We start from the raw sequence: 17541 nt of genomic DNA on the forward strand, positions 1-17541 counted from the left end.
ACGCTTAACCGACTGCGCCACCCAGGCGCCCCAGTATTTTGCCTTTTAATAGATAACCATTTTAGAAGAAAAGGAACTGCTTCGAAAATCTATGGAAATTAATTTTAATTTTTTAATGCTTACGTTTACTTCAATTTATATTATAATAAAAAAATTCAAATTCTGTATCTTTTTAAAAGTGTTCTTTGTATTTTTATCTTTTTTTTTATGTTTAGTTATTTTTGAGAAAGAAAGAGAGATAGAGTGTCAACAGGAGAGGGGCAGAGAGGGAGACACAGAACCTGAAGCAGGCTCCAGGCTCCGAGTTGTCGGCCCAGAGCCCGACGCGGGGCTCGAACCCATGAACTGTGAGATCATGACTTGAGCCGAAGTCGGACGCTTAACCGACTGAGTCACCCAGGCGCCCTGTACTTTTACGTCTCAGATCATTGCTATCAACAGCACACAAATTAGGCAAAATCTTGACCATACCAATATAATTTGTAAGTTTTTTTTTTTTTTTTTGCTAAACTAAGGCAAGAGAAACACCGTGGAAAACTATGTCATCATTTATGCGTGGCATTTATCTTCGTCCGCCATCTCTGGCTCGAGACAGCACACCCAGACACGCATGAGCACGATTAAATTCCATCCGTTTTGAAATCTTGCCAACTTCGAGTTACGGACCTTCCAATTTTGCTGTTGTGAAAGTATACTTATCCAAGTAGGTTAGAATGTGCTTTATTTGACAGTTTGCTAGGTACACATATTCCCCTTCGGCGCTCAGACGCGTGGCTCCTGCCCCAGCCGTACTGACCTGCACCACACAGGCCACGGACCAGCCGGCTCCTGGCGCAGGGCCACCCCGGAGCCACAGGCCGCCCCGACGCACGCCCGGCCAACCTGCAGGGGAGAAAGAGGTTCCCCAATACGCAGGCCAACCTGGAGCCTCCCATCCCAGGGTGACACCTCTTCCGAGAAACCACAGCCCCCCCCGCCCCCCATCCCCACCGGAGGAGGCGCTCCTGTTCTGAGGTCCCTCGGGTGATGACACATCTACTGTCTCCCGATTCCCCCGGGAGGCGCCCGCGGCAGCTGCAGGGCCCGGGACCTCACGCTGCTTCCCGTCCAGTGAGGAGGCAGCCACACGGTCACGCGGCCCGGCCACTACAGCCCTGTGGCCAGTGCCCTGGCCTCAGTGTCCCGCAGGTGAGGTGTGAGTGTGCCCGGGGCGCCCGGGCAGCACCTTCACTGGCCTCGGGAGGCCGAACGGGAACACAGTCTGCACCCCAGAACGGACAGCAGTTAAATTCACAGATTTACCCCAGAACCGAGCATGCATCAGACGCAGACCTCTGGCCCAAGTGTCGGGGGGCTGGGCCCCTGCAAGCGCGCTCAGGGCCCGTCACCCCTCTGTCCCAGGAGCAGCACTGAACGCCCTTCGGGCAACTTTCCCGGAACAAGGGATCTGCCTGTCCCCAGTGATGGAGTCACCGCCCCCAGAGACAAAAACTTGTGACTTTTCCTTGACAGTATTTCCCTTCTCGATTCATCACGTTTCCGAACACCAGTCTGAGACAGGCACCCGGCACATGCACCTACAGGCAGGAGCGGGTCTGCGGGCGAGGACGAGGCCAGTCGAGGGGAGCCTGTGGGACACCCGTGCAGAGAAGCAAGAACATTCAGAAGTCAGCCCCGTCACCTCAGGACACACTGGCCAGGGGAGAGGGAGAGAGAGGACATAGGCCAGCAGAGGAGAGAGAGAACCGCCAGGACCAGGAGAGGGAGGAGGCACCACAGAGAGGGCGGGGCCAGAGGCGGGAGACGGAGGAGGGAGGAGGGAGGAGGGAGGAGGGAGGGGGTGGTCGCCCGGCTGATGCTGGCTGCATCCCTGGTGGGGTCCTTCAGGAAGCGGCTTTGCAGAGAGGGGAGCAGAGGCCGAATTGCTAAGCGTTGAGGAGCAAAGGGGAGAGCCCAGGTGGTGCCCGCAGGTCAGCAGACACAGGGGAGGGCGGACGACGGGGAATCCGCGGGAGGCCAGGCCCGGATGGGGACACAGGGCAGAGGGAGCCGAGCGCAGGCAGGAACCGAGGGCAGGCCCTCTACCCCCACGCGTGGACTGTCTTCTGAGCTGGTGGGGTTCAATCCCACTGATGTCACCACAGTGAGGCCCATGGAGAAAGACCGACAGGAGGGACAGCAGGTGTGAACCTGCCCCGACGTGCACCTGCCCCGAGCTTGTGCATCCGGGACATGCGGAGTGCAGACCTCAAACACCCGCCAGTTTTCAACTAGAAAACCACGGGAGGTCCATGCGGGGAGGGTTCTGGTCCCAAGGTGTGCAGAGAAGCCGCTCTGGGCCTGGGGCCACCGAAGGGCGCCCCTGAGCCTGCTCCAGGGCACACTCTGCCTGGCCACCCACGTCCTCCTCGTTCAGGGTGGCCTCCTGCAGCCCCTCAGGGGGCCCGTGCTTAGGGCCCACTGCCAGAGGAGGGGTGCAGAAACTTCTGGGAGGGCCCAAGGACACCAGACGACCTGCTGGGAGGCCTGGGAAAGTTTGGGCCAGCCAGACATGCTGAGGGGGAACGAAGGAGGAGGGTCAGCGTGGGGAGCCCCGGGGAAGCGAGGGGGAGTCAGCACCACACAGGCTCAGCATCAGCCCTCTGCCCTTGGTTCACACGCCCATCTCTAGATTGCTGTTTCCCTTTATTTCTTTTGTCTTCTTTCTAAATGTTTATTTGTTTTGAGACAGAAAGAGACAAAGAGAACGAGGAGGGGAGAGAGGGAGACAGAGAGAGGAAGGGAGAGAGAAGGAGAGAGAGAATCCCAAGCAGACTCTGAGCAGTCAGCACAGAGCCCGACCGATCCGTGAGATCACGACCTAAGCCGAAACCGAGAGTCAGACGCTTAACCGACTGAGCCACCCAGGGGCCCCATCCTTTAGTTCTTAGTAAGTGAAACTCATTTCCCAAAAATGCCAGTTTCCCACGTGTGCCAGCGGGCCGGATGGGGGAACCGAGGTTCCGCTCCAGGCCCAGACCTGGCAGGTGGCTGCCTGCTCCGGGGCAAGGTGGGCCAGGAGGCCACGGCCCTGTGCTCCTGCACGAGCACCACGCCCTGGAACATGCCTGACCCCAGGAGCCGGGTCCCCGACGCTACCAGCCAAGGCCACGGCTCAGAAGGGGCCCGACTGGGGCAAGTTGCCACAGGGAGTCCAACCCGACCACAGAGCACACTCGACAAAGTCCCTTCACCTCTCTGTGTCCCCCGTGTCTTCAGTTTTAACAAGGGAACAGGAGCCATCGGCACGGAAGCGTGCGGGAATCGCCAGCCCGGCCCGGCTTGGCCACCACACGGTGACATTCGTCGTACACGTCTGGGTGTGCCGGCCCAGCGCCCCACCCGGGGCCCGCAGTCGTCTTCAGGGCCAGCCCGAGGGACCCGGCCGCCGCTGGTGCGGGCTGGATGCGCCTGGAAACTCACCGGAGCCGTCCCGGCACGGGGACGTTGCTGGGGAAGCGTCCACTGGCGGATGCCCTCAGCGCCCCCGAGGAACGGCACGTGTGAGTCTGCACCCGTCTCTCTGGCCCTTGTCCCCCAGTGCGCCAGGACCGTCCCCTTCCGGGAAGTGGCCCCGTGGCCTCCTCGCCCGGATGCAGCTTGAGTTACCAGAGCAAGACACGCCGGGCGGCCCTGGCCTCCCCGGGAAGCAGGAACCGGGCCGAGCTCCCGAGGGCTCGGCTGGGCGTTCTCTGCCGCCCTGTGGGAGAGGTCTCGCGCTCGCTCAGGGACACGGAGGGCAGGGGACGCGCCCGGAGGGAGCTCAGGAGCCCCGGGACCCGGTCACCACCAGGTGGTCCAGGACCCGAGCAAACCAGCCCCCTCACCGCACCTCAGTCTCCTCGCGTGCAAGCATCTGGAACTCGGGGCCATGACACGTGCGTCCCGCGACATCACGCATCCAGGCAGCCCCTGCTCCCTGACACAGCACCCCCAAGCCCCGGAACTGGAAGCCATCACGACAAAGCCAGTCAGCAGACAACAGGGCCCACGTCCCTGTCACCTGGGGCGCCCCCGCCGCCCTCAGCCGGGGCCCCCGAGGAGCGCAGCTTGGTCCGGACGCTCTCTGGACCCCCTGGAAGAAAACGGTTAAAAACCCAGGTGGACAGAGGGGCTCAGCACCCCACCCGGCTGTCGGACGAGGGGGTCCTGGTTCAGGTCCTGGCTGTCCGGGTCCTGGCTCAGGTCACGCTAAGGCCACACCCGGGCAGCCGCTCATCTGCACGCCGGACCGCACGGGCACTTGATGGCTGAGACGCCCGAACATCCTCGTCGTTCCTCAGTAATGCTTTACGGGAACCGTGAGCACCGGCATTTCAGGTGTCCGCCTCGCCTTGGAGCATGCCAGAATGTGAATTCCAAAAATTAAGGGGAAAAAAGAATCCAAAAGCATCTAGACCGGGAGAGGAGGCTACCTTCAGAGGGACAAAACTCAGGGTGGCCTCAGGCTCAGCAACATCAAAGGGCAGCAGACGGCGGAACCAGGCCACGGGGCCACGTCCACGTGTAGATGCCACAGAATGGCACTGCCTCGCTCACAGGGGCTCCGAAGACAGACGCACCACTTTCGAAAAAAATCCTTTGAGGGGGGCGCCTGGGTGGCGCAGTCGGTTAAGCGTCCGACTTCAGCCAGGTCACGATCTCGCGGTCCGTGAGTTCGAGCCCCGCGTCGGGCTCTGGGCAATGGCTCAGAGCCTGGAGCCTGTTTCCAATTCTGTGTCTCCCTCTCTCTCTGCCCCTCACCCGTTCATGCTCTCTCTCTGTCCCAAAAATAAATAAACGTTGAAAAAAAAAATCCTTTGAGGGGCGCCTGGGGGGCTCGGCTGGTCAAGCTTCTGACTCGACTTCGGCTCAGATCGTGAGCTCGGGGTCCGTGAGTTCGAGCCCCGCGTCAGGCTCGGTGTTGACAGCTCAGAGTCAGCTTGGGATTCTGTCTCTCCCTCTCTCTCTGCCCCTCCCCCGCTTGCTCGCGCACGTGCTCTCTCCTTCTCTCTCTTTCTCAAAATAATTTAATAATTTAAAAACACTTAAAAAAAAAAAAAAAAAGAAAAAGATATCCGAAGGCACAAGAACCGTCTGGAGAAGAATTAAAATACCAAATTTTTAAACGGATAAGCTGAGCCGTCACGAAAGGCCCAAAGTGAGCAGTAAACCCGTGAAGTCTTCAAAATAAATTCTCGTTATAAACGCGTTTTAGAGTGGGCTGTGAACCGCCTGTGTGGATCTCTCGACCAGGTGGCTGTAATCTGCGGCGGAAGAAGCGGAAGCCTCAGGGGCTCCGGGAGGGCAGAGGGCAGGGGGCAGGGGGCAGGGGGCAGGGGGCAGGGGGCTCCACTCACGTGCGGAATCCAGGCGACAACACACAGAAGGCGGAGACCGACCCGTGAACGCAGACAACGGGCTGGCGGCCGCAGGGGGGCGGGGGTGGGGGGCGCCCGCCGGGGGACGGGTGAGTCAGGCCAGGGGCACTGCAATGACCTACACGCTGGTCACACTGCGGCACTGGACACCCGAAGCTGCTGCAACGCTGTGCTCCAACTAGACTTCAGTAAAGTAATTCTTTCAAGTTTACTTTGAGAGAGACAGAGACAGCACGAGCGGGGCCGGGGCAGAGAGGGGGAAAGAGCGGATCCCAAGCAGGCTCCACGCCGTCAGCGCAGAGCCCAGGCGCGGGGCTCGATCTCGCGGACCAGGAGACCACGACCCGAGCCGAGATGGAGAGTCGGACACTCAACTGGCTGAGCCCCCCAGGCGCCCCTTGCATGTGTCTCACCAGACCCGACCCTAACTACTTCACGTTTTCATGCCACTGCGATTTCAACCTTTGTCGTTCATTGCTAATAAACAGCAACACGATTGGTTTTCATGACTCGACCTGGCATCCCACAATCTTGTCGAACTCACCTATCAATTCTATGAAGTTTTTTTTTTTTTTAATTTTTTAATGTTTATTTGTTTTTGAGAGAGAGACAGACAGAGCGTGAGCAGGGGAGGGGTAGAGAGAAAGGGAGACACAGAATCCAAAGCAGGCTCCAGGCTCCGAGCTGTTGGCACAGAGCCCGACGCGGGGGCTCGAACCCATGAACCTCGAGATCATGACCTGAGCTGAAGTCAGGTGCTCAACTGACTGAGCCCCCCAGGAGCCCCAAATCGTACACTTCAAAAATGTGCAGTTACTACAGACCAATTATATCTCAATAAAGCTGTTTAGAAATGGATAAAATAAATTTTTAAGAGAATGTCAGTGCTACAGATCATTATTAAAACCACATGTACCAGGGTCCTGGGTGGCTCAGTCCGTTAAGTGTTCAACTTTGGCTCAGGTCGTGATTCTGCTGTTTGTGAGTTGGAGCCCCACGTCAGGTTGTCTGCTGTCAGCCCAGAGCCTGGAGCCTGCTTCGGATCCTCGGTCCCCCTCTTTCTCTGCCCCTCCCCTACTTGTGCGCACTCTCTCTCTCTCAACGTGAATGAATTAAAAAAAATAAAAAATAGGGGCGCCTGGGTGGCGCAGTCGGTTAAGCGTCCGACTTCAGCCAGGTCACGATCTCGCGGTCCGTGAGTTCGAGCCCCGCGTCGGGCTCTGGGCTGATGGCTCAGAGCCTGGAGCCTGTTTCCGATTCTGTGTCTCCCTCTCTCTCTGCCCCTCCCCCGTTCATGCTCTGTCTCTCTCTGTCCCAAAAAATAAATAAACTTTAGGGGCGCCTGGGTGGCGCAGTCAGTTAAGCGTCCGACTTCAGCCAGGTCACGATCTCGCGGTCCGTGAGTTCGAGCCCCGCGTCGGGCTCTGGGCTGATGGCCCGGAGCCTGGAGCCTGTTTCTGATTCTGTGTCTCCCTCTCTCTCTGCCCCTCCCCCGTTCATGCTCTGTCTCTCTCTGTCCCAAAAATAAATAAACGTTGAAAAAAAAAAAATTACAATTAAATAAATAAATAAATAAATAAATAAATAAATAAATAAATAAAAAATAGCACCAACATGATACAAGAGAAACTTCACAGCAATCCTCGGGTACCATACCCACAGACAGAGTTGGCAAAGACGAGCACAGTGGGGTGGGGAGAAGGTCCTGACATAAAAGCAGCTGACGCACTCATCATAACACAGGGCATCAAAAGTTGGGGTTATTCTTGACTTTGATATTTAGAGAAATATGAGGCTTTTTCCGAGTACAGAGGAACTTCAAATCCAGCAGAGGTGACTCTGGTCGGCCACCGGGCCCCCGCGTGAGGAGGGCGTCAGGGCCAACCTGTCGAAGGGTGGGGGACGGACCCGCCGGCCTCCCGGGCCACGTCCTGTGACTCTTCCAAATACCCAGAGCCGGGAACCAGGTGGGCAGCCCTCCCGGACCGGGCCCGCCAGCCCCCTCCCCTGCCCCAGCGCTCCCGACGGGAGGCTCACTGATCGACCGGTGATCGATGATCACCTGTAGGAGAGAAAAGCACTACCTAGAAAACACGTCTCACCCCCACGTGCACCACTGCCACACGCACAGCAGCCAAGACGTGGAAACACTGCACCCGGGGACGGACGGATAAGGAAACTGCACGCACCTCACACCCCACACACCCCCGCACACCCTCACGCCACACACTCACGCACACACACGACGTACGAGGCACTGAGGCGCTGACTAGCCGTGCTCTGCGGTGACCGCTCACGACACACACGGACAGTCACGCGGAACGCCTACACTCACACGTTGGCCTGTGTGCATCACAGCTCAAAAAGCTGGGGGGAAGGACAACCTGCGATCCTTTCTCCAGCACCACACAACCCAGGTTCAGGCCCTCCCGAGCCCCGAACGACCCGGTGTGCAGGCGGGGACAGCCGCTCCGGGTGGAGGGTGGCCGAGGGACACTCGCCTGGAAGGCGGACAAACAGGGCTCCGGGCCCAAGCGTGGGGGATGGACACGCAGGCCCCTGGAAGCATCCACGGGGCCCTCGCGTGGTTCCTGGTGCGACAGGAGTGAGGACACCTGCCTCTGGGTGACAGACAGTGACCCCAGAAGCCCAGGCTGTCGCGTGACCACCAAGGCCGTGGCCGCCAGACCAGCACCAACACGGTTCACCTTGTCCACACCTTCTGCTCCTCGTCCTTCGTGCTCCACTTTCCGACGGACTGTTTACATTCCGTGGTGCCTGGCAGGCGCTCAGTAATGGTCTCTCGTCCCTGCCATCGCCGCCTTTGCTGGGCCAGGCGCTGGGGACCTGGGTAAGGAGGCACAGGCTCATTCCTCGGGTCCCCTGGGTGCACCCCCGGACCTGAGGAAAGCGCCACGAGACATCTGTGGGCCCTCGACGAGAGGAGGCTGGGACTCACGACGGCCCGTCCCCTTGTCCCCTCGTCCCCCGGAGACCCCCCCGGAGCCCCCCGCTTCTGAACAACCTGTCAGAAACGGCCACGAGTCACTGGGGCTGAGTCTGGCGAACACGGGAGGCTCCCTCGGGGTCACACACCCAGAGCGGGCGTGACGCCGTCAGGGCGGGAGGCTCACAAGCAGCCTCCGCTGGCAGCTCTGAGGGCCCCCAAGAGCCCGTCTTGGAGCCAGCTCGGCGCCAGCCCAACGGCTGGAACGGAGGCCCCTGGGGGTGAGGAAGCCTGTGCCACAATGACACGCACACCCCAACCTCCCGGCACCTGCCGGGGGCCAGCACGGCTCTGGGAGCCAGGGTCACGACTGCCAGACGGACGTGGCCGGCCGGTGAGAATCGGAAGGGGGACACGGGGACGGCCACCGCAGAAGAGGACAGGGAGGAGCCCACGGCGCCGGCGGCCCTCCAGAGCCAGGGAGCTGGCGTCGGGAACGGTGAGCTGGGCGGCAGGTCTGGGCGGCGACACGCGCAGTTTGGTTTGGGGGCCGTGTGGGCGGGGGGGCGGGGCACAGAGCCAGGTGCCCGGGGAGGCCAGGGCAGTGGGGCCCACAGCCACCAGGACGGGCTGTGCCCGCGTGCAGGAAAGGAGAGACGTGGGCTCTGAGTGGGCTCCAAGGCGGTTTATTAGGACCCACGCTGGGGAGCCAGGCCCCTGCCTGGAACGAGGGGCTGACAGCGTCCCCACGGGGAGGCAGGGCCACCCACGCTCACGGGCCGGGCACCGTGGACACGGTTCAGGCACGGCCAGTCTCCTCCCGAAGAGGAAGGGCCGTCCCCTCCACAAAGAAACGAGGTCCCCGGGGCTGCCTCGACTTGCCTGGCACCTGCCAGCCCCCCCGGAACGGGGCCCCGGGCCCCCGGCCTCTCCTCACGCCAGCCGGCATCGGAGACCACGGTCCGGCAGGGGCGCCCCGGAACCCAAAGCTACAGTCTGGAGCGGACAAAGGCCACCAGGCTCTGCAGCTGCTCCTCCAGGCGCCCCGCGTCCCCGTGGTTCTCCACGACCCAGTCGAAGCCCTCCAAGTCGTCCAGGCCACACTCCGACTCCGCGTCGTCCACCCCTGTGCAGGAAGCAAGGTGACGTCAGGCCCCGGCCAGCCCTGGAGGCCCGCAGGCCCCAGATGGAGCTGCCCCCGTCCTGGCCTCCCCTCTGCCACCGCCCAGCCACACGGCCACCGCCCACAGACGGTGGAAGGGCCTCCCGAAACCACACGAGACCACAGACGAGCCGGAAGGGCGGCTCCACGTCCACCCCCACTCGGCCCTCCGGGAGGCGGCGCGAGCTACTCTCCGGACAGCGGGGCTGCTGGGCGGGCTGACCGTGACCGAAGCGAGGTCGAGTATACGCGGAAGTGCCCACGCCCAGGAGACTGCAGTGTCAGGGGCCGAAGTTCCCCGGCCCGCAGGGCCTCGGGCGGGAGCGAGGCCTCAGCGGTGTCCCAGCTGCCACAGGGCAGGTCCCGGGCTTGCGCCGCTGAGGCCGCCTTGCCCACCACACACAGACACTCTGTGCGTCGCACGGGACGCCCGCTGACCCAGCAGGCCGGCAGGCTGGGTCCCGGACACATCTCGCGAAGCCCACCCGCCTGGAGAGGACAGGGAAGGGCACCAGCCCCGGGTCATGAGGAACCTTTAGCCCGAGGACACCCTCCCCCACCCATGTTCCAATCTGGGGACGGTCCTGAGCCACAGGCCCCCGGGTTCCCTTTCACGACCCCTCGCTCACACCCCCACAGCCTGCCAGGAAGAGGGCAGGAGACCCAGACCGTGGAGGCGGGGGCCAGGGTCTACGGCGGGGTAGCGGCCGGCATGCCAAGCCTCGGGGGCAAAGGCCGGGCGCAGCTCACCTGGAGTGAACACCCAGCCCCGCTGCCGTCGGCTCTGCTCCGGGGCCACCACGCGGACCGTCTGGGTCAAAGCCCCGTAGGCCTCCCGAAACCACTGGATGTCCGACACCCTCCGTGTGTCACTCACCAGCTGCAGAGACACGGGCAGGTGACCGACAGAACACGGTGTGGCGGGACAGGGCCCCAGGGAATAAGCAGGTGCATGGGGATGGGGGGGGGGGGGCTATAGAGCCCAGACAGGTGTGGTCCCCTTCCCCATTCTCACCCACCATCCCTCCTCCCTGCGGGCAGCCCTCCCTGGTCACGCAGTCCACAGCCCACTCTGCCCACACGTGTCTGCCGTCGACACACCACGTTCCGTGGTCACCACTGAGCTGAAGACGAAGCCTCGGGCTTTGAGGCCAGATCAGCGGGTCCAACAAAGTAATTCTACAGACAGACAAACTGAGGCCAGAAACAAAGGTGCTCCAACTGGTCCCTGCTCACCAGCACTTTCCACAACCTAAGCCTGACTTTCTCAGGCCAGGGCACCCCACCTCTCAAAGGGCCCCCGTCATTCTAAGAAGATCCAAAGCCCTAACCCCAGCTTCCGAGGGCCTACGAGATCCGGCACTACTCCCGTGGCCTTCGTGCATCTACTCCGCTGCAGCCGGCCGGTCCCCCGCTCCCACACGCCAGCCACGTCCTCCTCGGGGCCCTGGCGCGTGCGGCTCCCTCTGCATGGACGAGCGCAGGCCAGGGCCCCCCATTCACGCCCATCTCCGCTCTGGCGTCCCTCCTCCGGGAGGCCTTTCCTACGGCCCGGCCCCCTTCCTGTCCCTCTGGGTCCAGACACGCTGTCCACGAAGTGCTCTCGCCACCGTCACCATCTGCCGGGAGGTTGTGTTCACTGCCTGCCCGCCCCAGGTCCGCACCCGCGGCCACATCCCAGACCCCGGCACGCCGTGCGGCATAGGGACCCTTGGGAACACGCGTTCGACGACCGAATCCGTGAACAGAGCGGCCGGCTGTTCCCCCTCCGACGCGGACACGTTCCGTTCACTCACCAATTACCAAACATGTGGCACAGCGAACCCGTGTGCGGGCGCGGAGGGGGCGGGAGCCAAGCGGCCGGCGCTCACCCCCTCGGGGCCCAGTCTGGGGGGCAGACGGCGGCCTCCGGTGCGGTCAGCGCTGTCTGCAGGCGCGTCAAGCTCGGCACGTCCGAGACCGAACTCCCCGTCTTCTCCCCACGCCTCCCACCCTGCGGCCACGGCCCAGCCGGCTCAGTCTTCGCGGCCCGTGCGGAGCCCACCGCTCTGAGCCACAGCCCCACCGCCCCCTCCCAGCAGCCTCGCCTCCCCCCTGCTCAGTGGCCCCGAAGCACCAGAGCCCGGGCCTCGCCTCCTGCCACGTGCCCGCCCGCCGCCCAAACACCCACTTGGCTCAGCCCCGGTCTCCTGCAGGCTCTGCTCAGGTGACCTCGAGTGGGGGAAACCTCCCCGGCGCCCCGCAGGGCGGCAGCCCAGCCCCCCATGGAGCCCTGGACTCCTTTACTTTGCTGTTCAGCATTTCTCTTCACCCCACAGGACACATTCTGTACCTGTTTCCGGCCTAACTCCCTCCAGCCCCAGTGATAACGTGAGCACCCACCCCGAGGGCAGGGGCTTCATCCCGTTCTTGCACTGATACGTCCTCAGATCACCTGGAGCCGGGCCAGGTCCAAGGAGATACTACTGGCTCCCAGAGCGAGGACGGAGCGAAGGGGTGAGGTGCTGGGGGAGCACCTGGCAGCATCACTCAGGCTCGGGTATCAGGGCAGGCTTCCTGGCGGAGGCGCCATGTAAGCAGGGCTGGAGGGAACCAGATGAGGACGGAAAGAAAGGGCGGTCCTGGCAGGCAGAACTGCACTAAGGCCGGGCCTCCAGAAGGACCTTATGTGTCTGACGAACGGAGAGAAGGCGGGTGTAGTGACAGCCTAGGGAGCAAGAAGGCCAGCAGGGCAGCAGGGCCCGGTCATACAAAGCCTAGAGGTTTCCGTGAAGGGCTTCACTGTGGTTTGTGGGAACAATGCACAAAGGTTCCAAACAGAGGAGTGACAAGCGTTGGGTTATTTTCAACAGGCCGTTCTGGCTGCTGGGTGACGAATGGGACACGTGGGACCAGGGCTGGAGCTAGGAGGCCACGGATGAGAAGTGGCGGGAGGCGGGGCCAGTGGAGTCACAGGCGGAAAAGGCGGAACGCAGCCCTGAGCACACTCACCCAGACGGGCTGGGAGACGCCCTCCACCACCTTCCTGCAGAAGAAGCCGGGGTCGGCCCGGCGCTTCTCCTCGCCCCAGCGGATCATGTCCCTCCGGTAGGCCTCCTTGTAGGTGCTGGCGTCCAGGAGTCTCTCGAAGTCCAGGCCGTGCTCCTGCCCGAAGCACATGCACCGTCTGCACCTCCGGTCTCCGACCTCACTGGTCCCTCCCGAAACAGGAGGAGGGCAGCCCTGCCCTCCCCCGCCCCACCCCTCCCCGGGGACCGATGCAAGGACCACGAGGTTGCCACCAGGACCCTGGGCTGCAGGGAGTAAGCAACTCCAAACAGCAGCAGATGGAAGAAAAGCCTGGGGATAATCCAGAATAATCCAGAAATCATTTCGGTGTCTTTAAGTCGTGTGATGTGTTTTTCTCTTTTGCGACAGCTTTACCTCCCCAATGACTCCTGGCTTAAACTAATCCTGAAATTAGTCTGCGTCCCCTGGGTGCAGGCTGAGCCTCCAACCAAAGTGGGAAATGTGAAAAAGCACACCTCTTCTGGCCCAGCCCAGCCCCACCCCGGCCCAGGACACCCGGCGGCCCCCTCCCGCATCCCGCCGCCCCCCGCCCCCCAAGCTCCTGGCACCTCTGCAGAAACAGCAGGTGCTCCTGGGGCAGGGGGAGCTGCTCGGACCACCCCGGCCTCCCCTCCCTAGGGACACAGCCAAATGGGAGGGGTCCATCCAGGGCCCTGGGGCGGGCCGGGGTCTGAGACAGGTTCCAGCTCCTCTCCTCACTCCCCGCAGCTCCACCCTCTTGGACTCGTCTCTCCCCTGCAAACTGAAGGGCCACAACCGACCGACCGGGCAAGTCCAGTCACCTTCCCGTGCCCTGCCCGAGGTGAGGCCGGCAGCTACCTCCTGTCTGTAAACTGGTTTCCCACGCTCTCCAGCCAGGAGCGGCAGGTAGGTTCTGTGCTTCCGTTAGATTCCTCATTGTGACTTGAGAAACCCAATGCATTGAACGTTTCGTTTTGGATTTTTTTTTTTAAAGTATGCTCCACACCCAACGCGGGGCCTGAACTCACAGCCCTGAGGTCAAGAGTCATGTGCTCTCCCCACTGAGCCAGCCAGATGCCGGTGGAATTGTTTTTAGTGGGAATAGGAGTGGTACAGGGGTAGGCTGGCCTATCCGTTTCCTATTGAGGTTTTTAAGATGCAAACTCCTGCCCACGCCACACCCACGCCAGCCTGGCTCGTAGGTCTGGAGCGGGGGCTGATCTGGGAACTCTGGAGCGTAGATCAGTGGTTTTCAAACTACTCCTCAGAACCCTGGGGTTCCCCAGAAGTGCCCAGGCCCCAGGGGACAGGCCGAGAGCCCCCTCCTCCACCCTCTGTCTCCCTGCACCTCCCCCGCCAGAGACCCTCAGGTCTGTCTACTGGGTACCAGGAACTTCCTCCTCTAACGTCATTTGGGAAAGGTTCCCACTAAAAAAATCTTAGGGGCACCTGGGTGGCTCAGCTGGCTGAGCGTCTGGCTCTTGACTGCGGTTCAGGTCATGATCTCATGGTTTGTAGGTTCAAGCCCCATGTCTGGGCTCTGCTTGGGACTCTCTCTCTCCTGTTCTCTCTGCTCCTCCCCTGCTTACGCTCTCTCGAAATAAAAAAATAAATAATAAATGAATTAATTTTAAAACCACTGCACCTGTTATCCCCGGGACCCGCCAGGCTGCTACAATGCTACAGTGATCCCCTACCTCCTACAAATGGGTCTGTTTAGCTGGTGGGAGAAAACCAAAAGGCACAGGAGAGTACTGCCACGCATATGGACTGATGCATGGAAGGGGGGGCCAGATTCATTCTGTGTGGCCCCAGAAGACCAGACTCAGGCCAACTGACCAAAGTGCACCTAGAAGTCAAGGGCAGAAATCTAAGCAACGAGGGCTCCTCACTGCATGGGAAGCTGGTCTGACCCTCTAGGCTCCCTGTCTGAAAGCTAAGGCTCTAAAAGTTCCCATTTAGTTTTTACAATCTTTTTTTTTTCAATGCTTATTTATTTTTTAGAGAGAAAAAGAGAGAGAACACGTGTGCATGCAAATAGGGCAGGAGCAGAGACAGAAGGGGGACAGAGAATGCCAAGCAGGCTCTGAGCTGTCAGCACGGAGCCTGACGCGGGGCTCCAACTCACGAGCTGTGAGATCATGACCTGAGCTGAAGTCGAACGCTTAACCGACTGAGCCACCCAGCCGCCCCTACAATCCTTTTTTTTTTTTTTTTTTTTTTTTCTTTAAATCCACATGGTCCAAAATTCAAAAGTTACGTATTTGTTTAGAGTGAAAACTCTCTGCCCGGCCCCTGCTTGCCCCTTCCTGGAGGCACCCAGTGACAGTGGCCTGTGTACCCTGCCCAGGCTTCACACAGCCCCAGCACTGGCAACAGTGAACACAAGGAGGGCCCCCTACAGATATCGGTTCCGTGGCTGTGGCTGAACGTGTAAGCAAACGTATTCAGAACTCTCCTCCGTTTACATATAAATGGAGTATTCCCTATGCACGTTTCTACATCTTGCTTTCTTCACTTAATGATCATCTTGACAACTCAGGTGATTACATTTCCAAGGGGAGAATCCCAGCTCAAGTCTGAAGTGTTTCCTGGATACGCTCTGGGGGAGGGGGCCGGAAGCGAGTGACAAGGTGAAAATGGCCCCAAACGGTCCAGCACGCTGCCAACGGTAGTCACAGAGACCCTGCCAGTGACCACAGCAGGCTCCTTCCAACCCACCAAATGCCGCAAGGCCGCCACCTACCCGCGCGTACCGCTCCTTGAGTGGCCCGGACAGCCGCAGGACAGCGCAGACATCAGCTCCGAGCCTACAGGACAGGGAGGTCCAAACCGGTTAACCTAGTTTCTAGACGAGGCGGGAAGGGGATGGAAGTCTCCTTCCTTTTTTAAAGTAAGCTCCACACCTAACGTGGGCCTCGAACTCGTGACCCTGAGATCCACAGTCACAGGGTCTACGGACTGAGCCGGCCGGGCGCCCCTCTGCGGTTGCGTTTCTGCTACTAGTATCCGTAACCGTCAACGTCTCATCCTCCCTGACCCTAACTGCTCATCTACAAAGCGGAACAGCGCTCTCTGTTCGGTCTCCTACAGGATTATTACCAAACTGGAATGGGAGAGTTCTGCTCACAGGCAGAACAAACATTACAATTACACCGTGCACGGCCACCACCGGCGATGTTCTGGCTCGATGAGGTCACTGCTGGGCCCTTGAACTAGTTTTCCCACGGCCCGGGTGTATCTGTGTGCACGGACTTGGTCATCACAACAGAATTCACTCGCTCCTTCAGTTGTTCGATGTACTCAATCCAGTACCTGTTGGGTGCTGTGTCTGGACCCAGGTACGCCGTCCCCGCCCTGACCGTGAGGTGCTGACACTTTCACTCAAACACTGACACAGTGAGACAGGCGTTCTTGGCTCTATGCTTCACACGAGGAAACGGAGGCAGAGTGAGACCTGATACACTCAAAACAACACTGCAAGTAATGAAGCCAATATAGATGAAGTGCAAATACCAGCCAGCATTTACTTCCTGGGCCTTTACTAGACGGCAAGAATTGTTCTGGGCCCTTCACGTGCATTATCTCATGTCATCCTTTCAACCACCCTATCTTTAGCCCCACTTCACAGAGGACAAAGCTGAGACACGGAGTGGAGGAGAATGCTGTGCAAGGTCACAGGGGAACACGTGGGGAGTCAGGGTGCAAATTCCAGCAGTCCAACTGCACACACTGCTCCTGTCCACTGACTGACTCCTGTGCAGGGGACAAGGAGAAAGGCAAGCAGGAAAGGTGGTAGGACCCTTGTGCGGAGCCAGAGGCGACCTCTGCCCCGGGTCCCCTCCCCCACAACCTCGTCGACCCCTGTGGTGCACCCCCCCCCCCCAGCAGCGACGCCTGGTCCCCCACCCACCGGCGTGCGCCCACGCTTTGCGATCCTCGCTCTCGTCCAGCACAACCGCTCGACCACGACGTTCAGGGTCAACAGACTCAAGCTGAATCTGAATCCTGGATCTACGGATCCCTTGGTGACCCCCCACCTTTCAGAGCACCCTCAGCTACTAACACCCCAACAGGGAACCTATCAAAGGAATCTTGGGGTTCGACGGGATCGCGCACGGAGGACTCCACCACCCCCGACCACGGAGCGGCCGCCCCTGCAGTTGTCGGCCCGCGGCCGACCCCACCCCAAGCCCAGCGTCCGCGCCCCGCCCCGCAGACACCTGCTCCGCAGCGCCTCGGCCACGAAGTCCTTCCCAGACTTCCTCTTCCCGCTGAACAGCAGCACCAGGCGCGGGGCGCCTGCTTGCGGAGCCATGCCGTCCCCCCCCCCACCTCCGCCGCCCGGCCACCCGGCCACCCAGCCGCCCCGCCGCCCTGCCGTCCTCTCGGCTCCGACGCGAGTACTCTGAGAGCTACTCCTGCGCAGCCGCGGAGAGGCCTGTCCGTGGGCACGTCCACCGCCAAACGCCGAGGGGGGGCGTGGCTCTCAGGGCGGCCTTCGCCCGAAAGACGCTCCCCCACAGGGATCACTTGGAACGGCCCGGCCCCGCCCAGAGCCTGACGTCACCTGGACACAACCATTCCCCTTGTAGCGGGGGCGTCTCTAAATCCCCCGAGGTGAGCGTCACGTTGCCTACCACCCAACCCTACAAACATTATGGGAAACGATCAAACGAGATCACGCTGAAGAGGTCTGCGAACCCGCCTCCTTACTTGTGCAACGCCACGCACGTGTTCAAGCTAATCTGTCTGTACCCCGCAGTGAATGTGGGTCCTCCCGGAAGCCACCCGCGGCGGAGGCGCCGGGGGCGTGGCCGTGACGTCACACGGGGAGGGGCTTGGGCCGGCGCTCGCGTGGCCGGCAGCGCGGGTTTGGAGGCGCCGCCTGCTCTTCTCCAGAGAAGTGCGGGGACCCGCCGCAAAGCGCTGACCCCGACGGGGTGGGCTCTGGGGCTTGGAGGCCAGCCCCGGACGGGATTGCCTAACTTTAATTTTTTTTT

General features: G+C 60.9%; 1 protein-coding gene across 2 annotated transcripts; it reads right to left on the reverse strand.

The window, feature by feature from the left end:
* Positions 1 to 9016: 9016 nt before the first annotated feature.
* Positions 9017 to 16950, reverse strand: PMVK (phosphomevalonate kinase). 2 transcript variants are annotated; one of them, XM_045456064.1, is made up of 5 exons: positions 16762 to 16950; positions 15285 to 15348; positions 12500 to 12652; positions 10259 to 10388; positions 9017 to 9472 (listed from the first exon to the last, which is right to left on the reverse strand). In XM_045456064.1, exons 1-5 carry the CDS (start codon positions 16854 to 16856, stop codon positions 9336 to 9338), a joined length of 579 nt encoding a protein of 192 aa, XP_045312020.1. In that variant the 5' UTR covers positions 16857 to 16950; the 3' UTR covers positions 9017 to 9335. The 2 variants fall into 2 exon arrangements, with proteins under 2 accessions (XP_045312020.1, XP_045312021.1); XM_045456065.1 differs by lacking the exon at positions 15285 to 15348 and having other exon boundaries at positions 16762 to 16862.
* Between the last annotated feature and the right edge of the window lie 591 nt (positions 16951 to 17541).

The sequence above is a fragment of the Leopardus geoffroyi genome, chromosome C3 (assembly GCF_018350155.1).
Source record: "Leopardus geoffroyi isolate Oge1 chromosome C3, O.geoffroyi_Oge1_pat1.0, whole genome shotgun sequence".
In the NCBI taxonomy this organism is placed as follows: Eukaryota; Metazoa; Chordata; class Mammalia; order Carnivora; family Felidae; genus Leopardus; species Leopardus geoffroyi.

Coding starts and splice junctions, on each gene's coding strand:
- PMVK (XM_045456064.1), bottom strand. CDS start 16,856: ATGGCTCCGCAAGCAGGCGCCCCGCGCCTGGTGCTGCTGTTCAGCGGG. Junction 12,653..15,284: donor TCAAGGAGCGGTACGCGCGG/GTAGGTGGCGGC, acceptor TGCTTCGGGCAG/GAGCACGGCCTGGACTTCGA. Junction 9,473..10,258: donor GGGCTGGGTGTTCACTCCAG/GTGAGCTGCGCC, acceptor CTTCCTGCACAG/GGGTGGACGACGCGGAGTCG.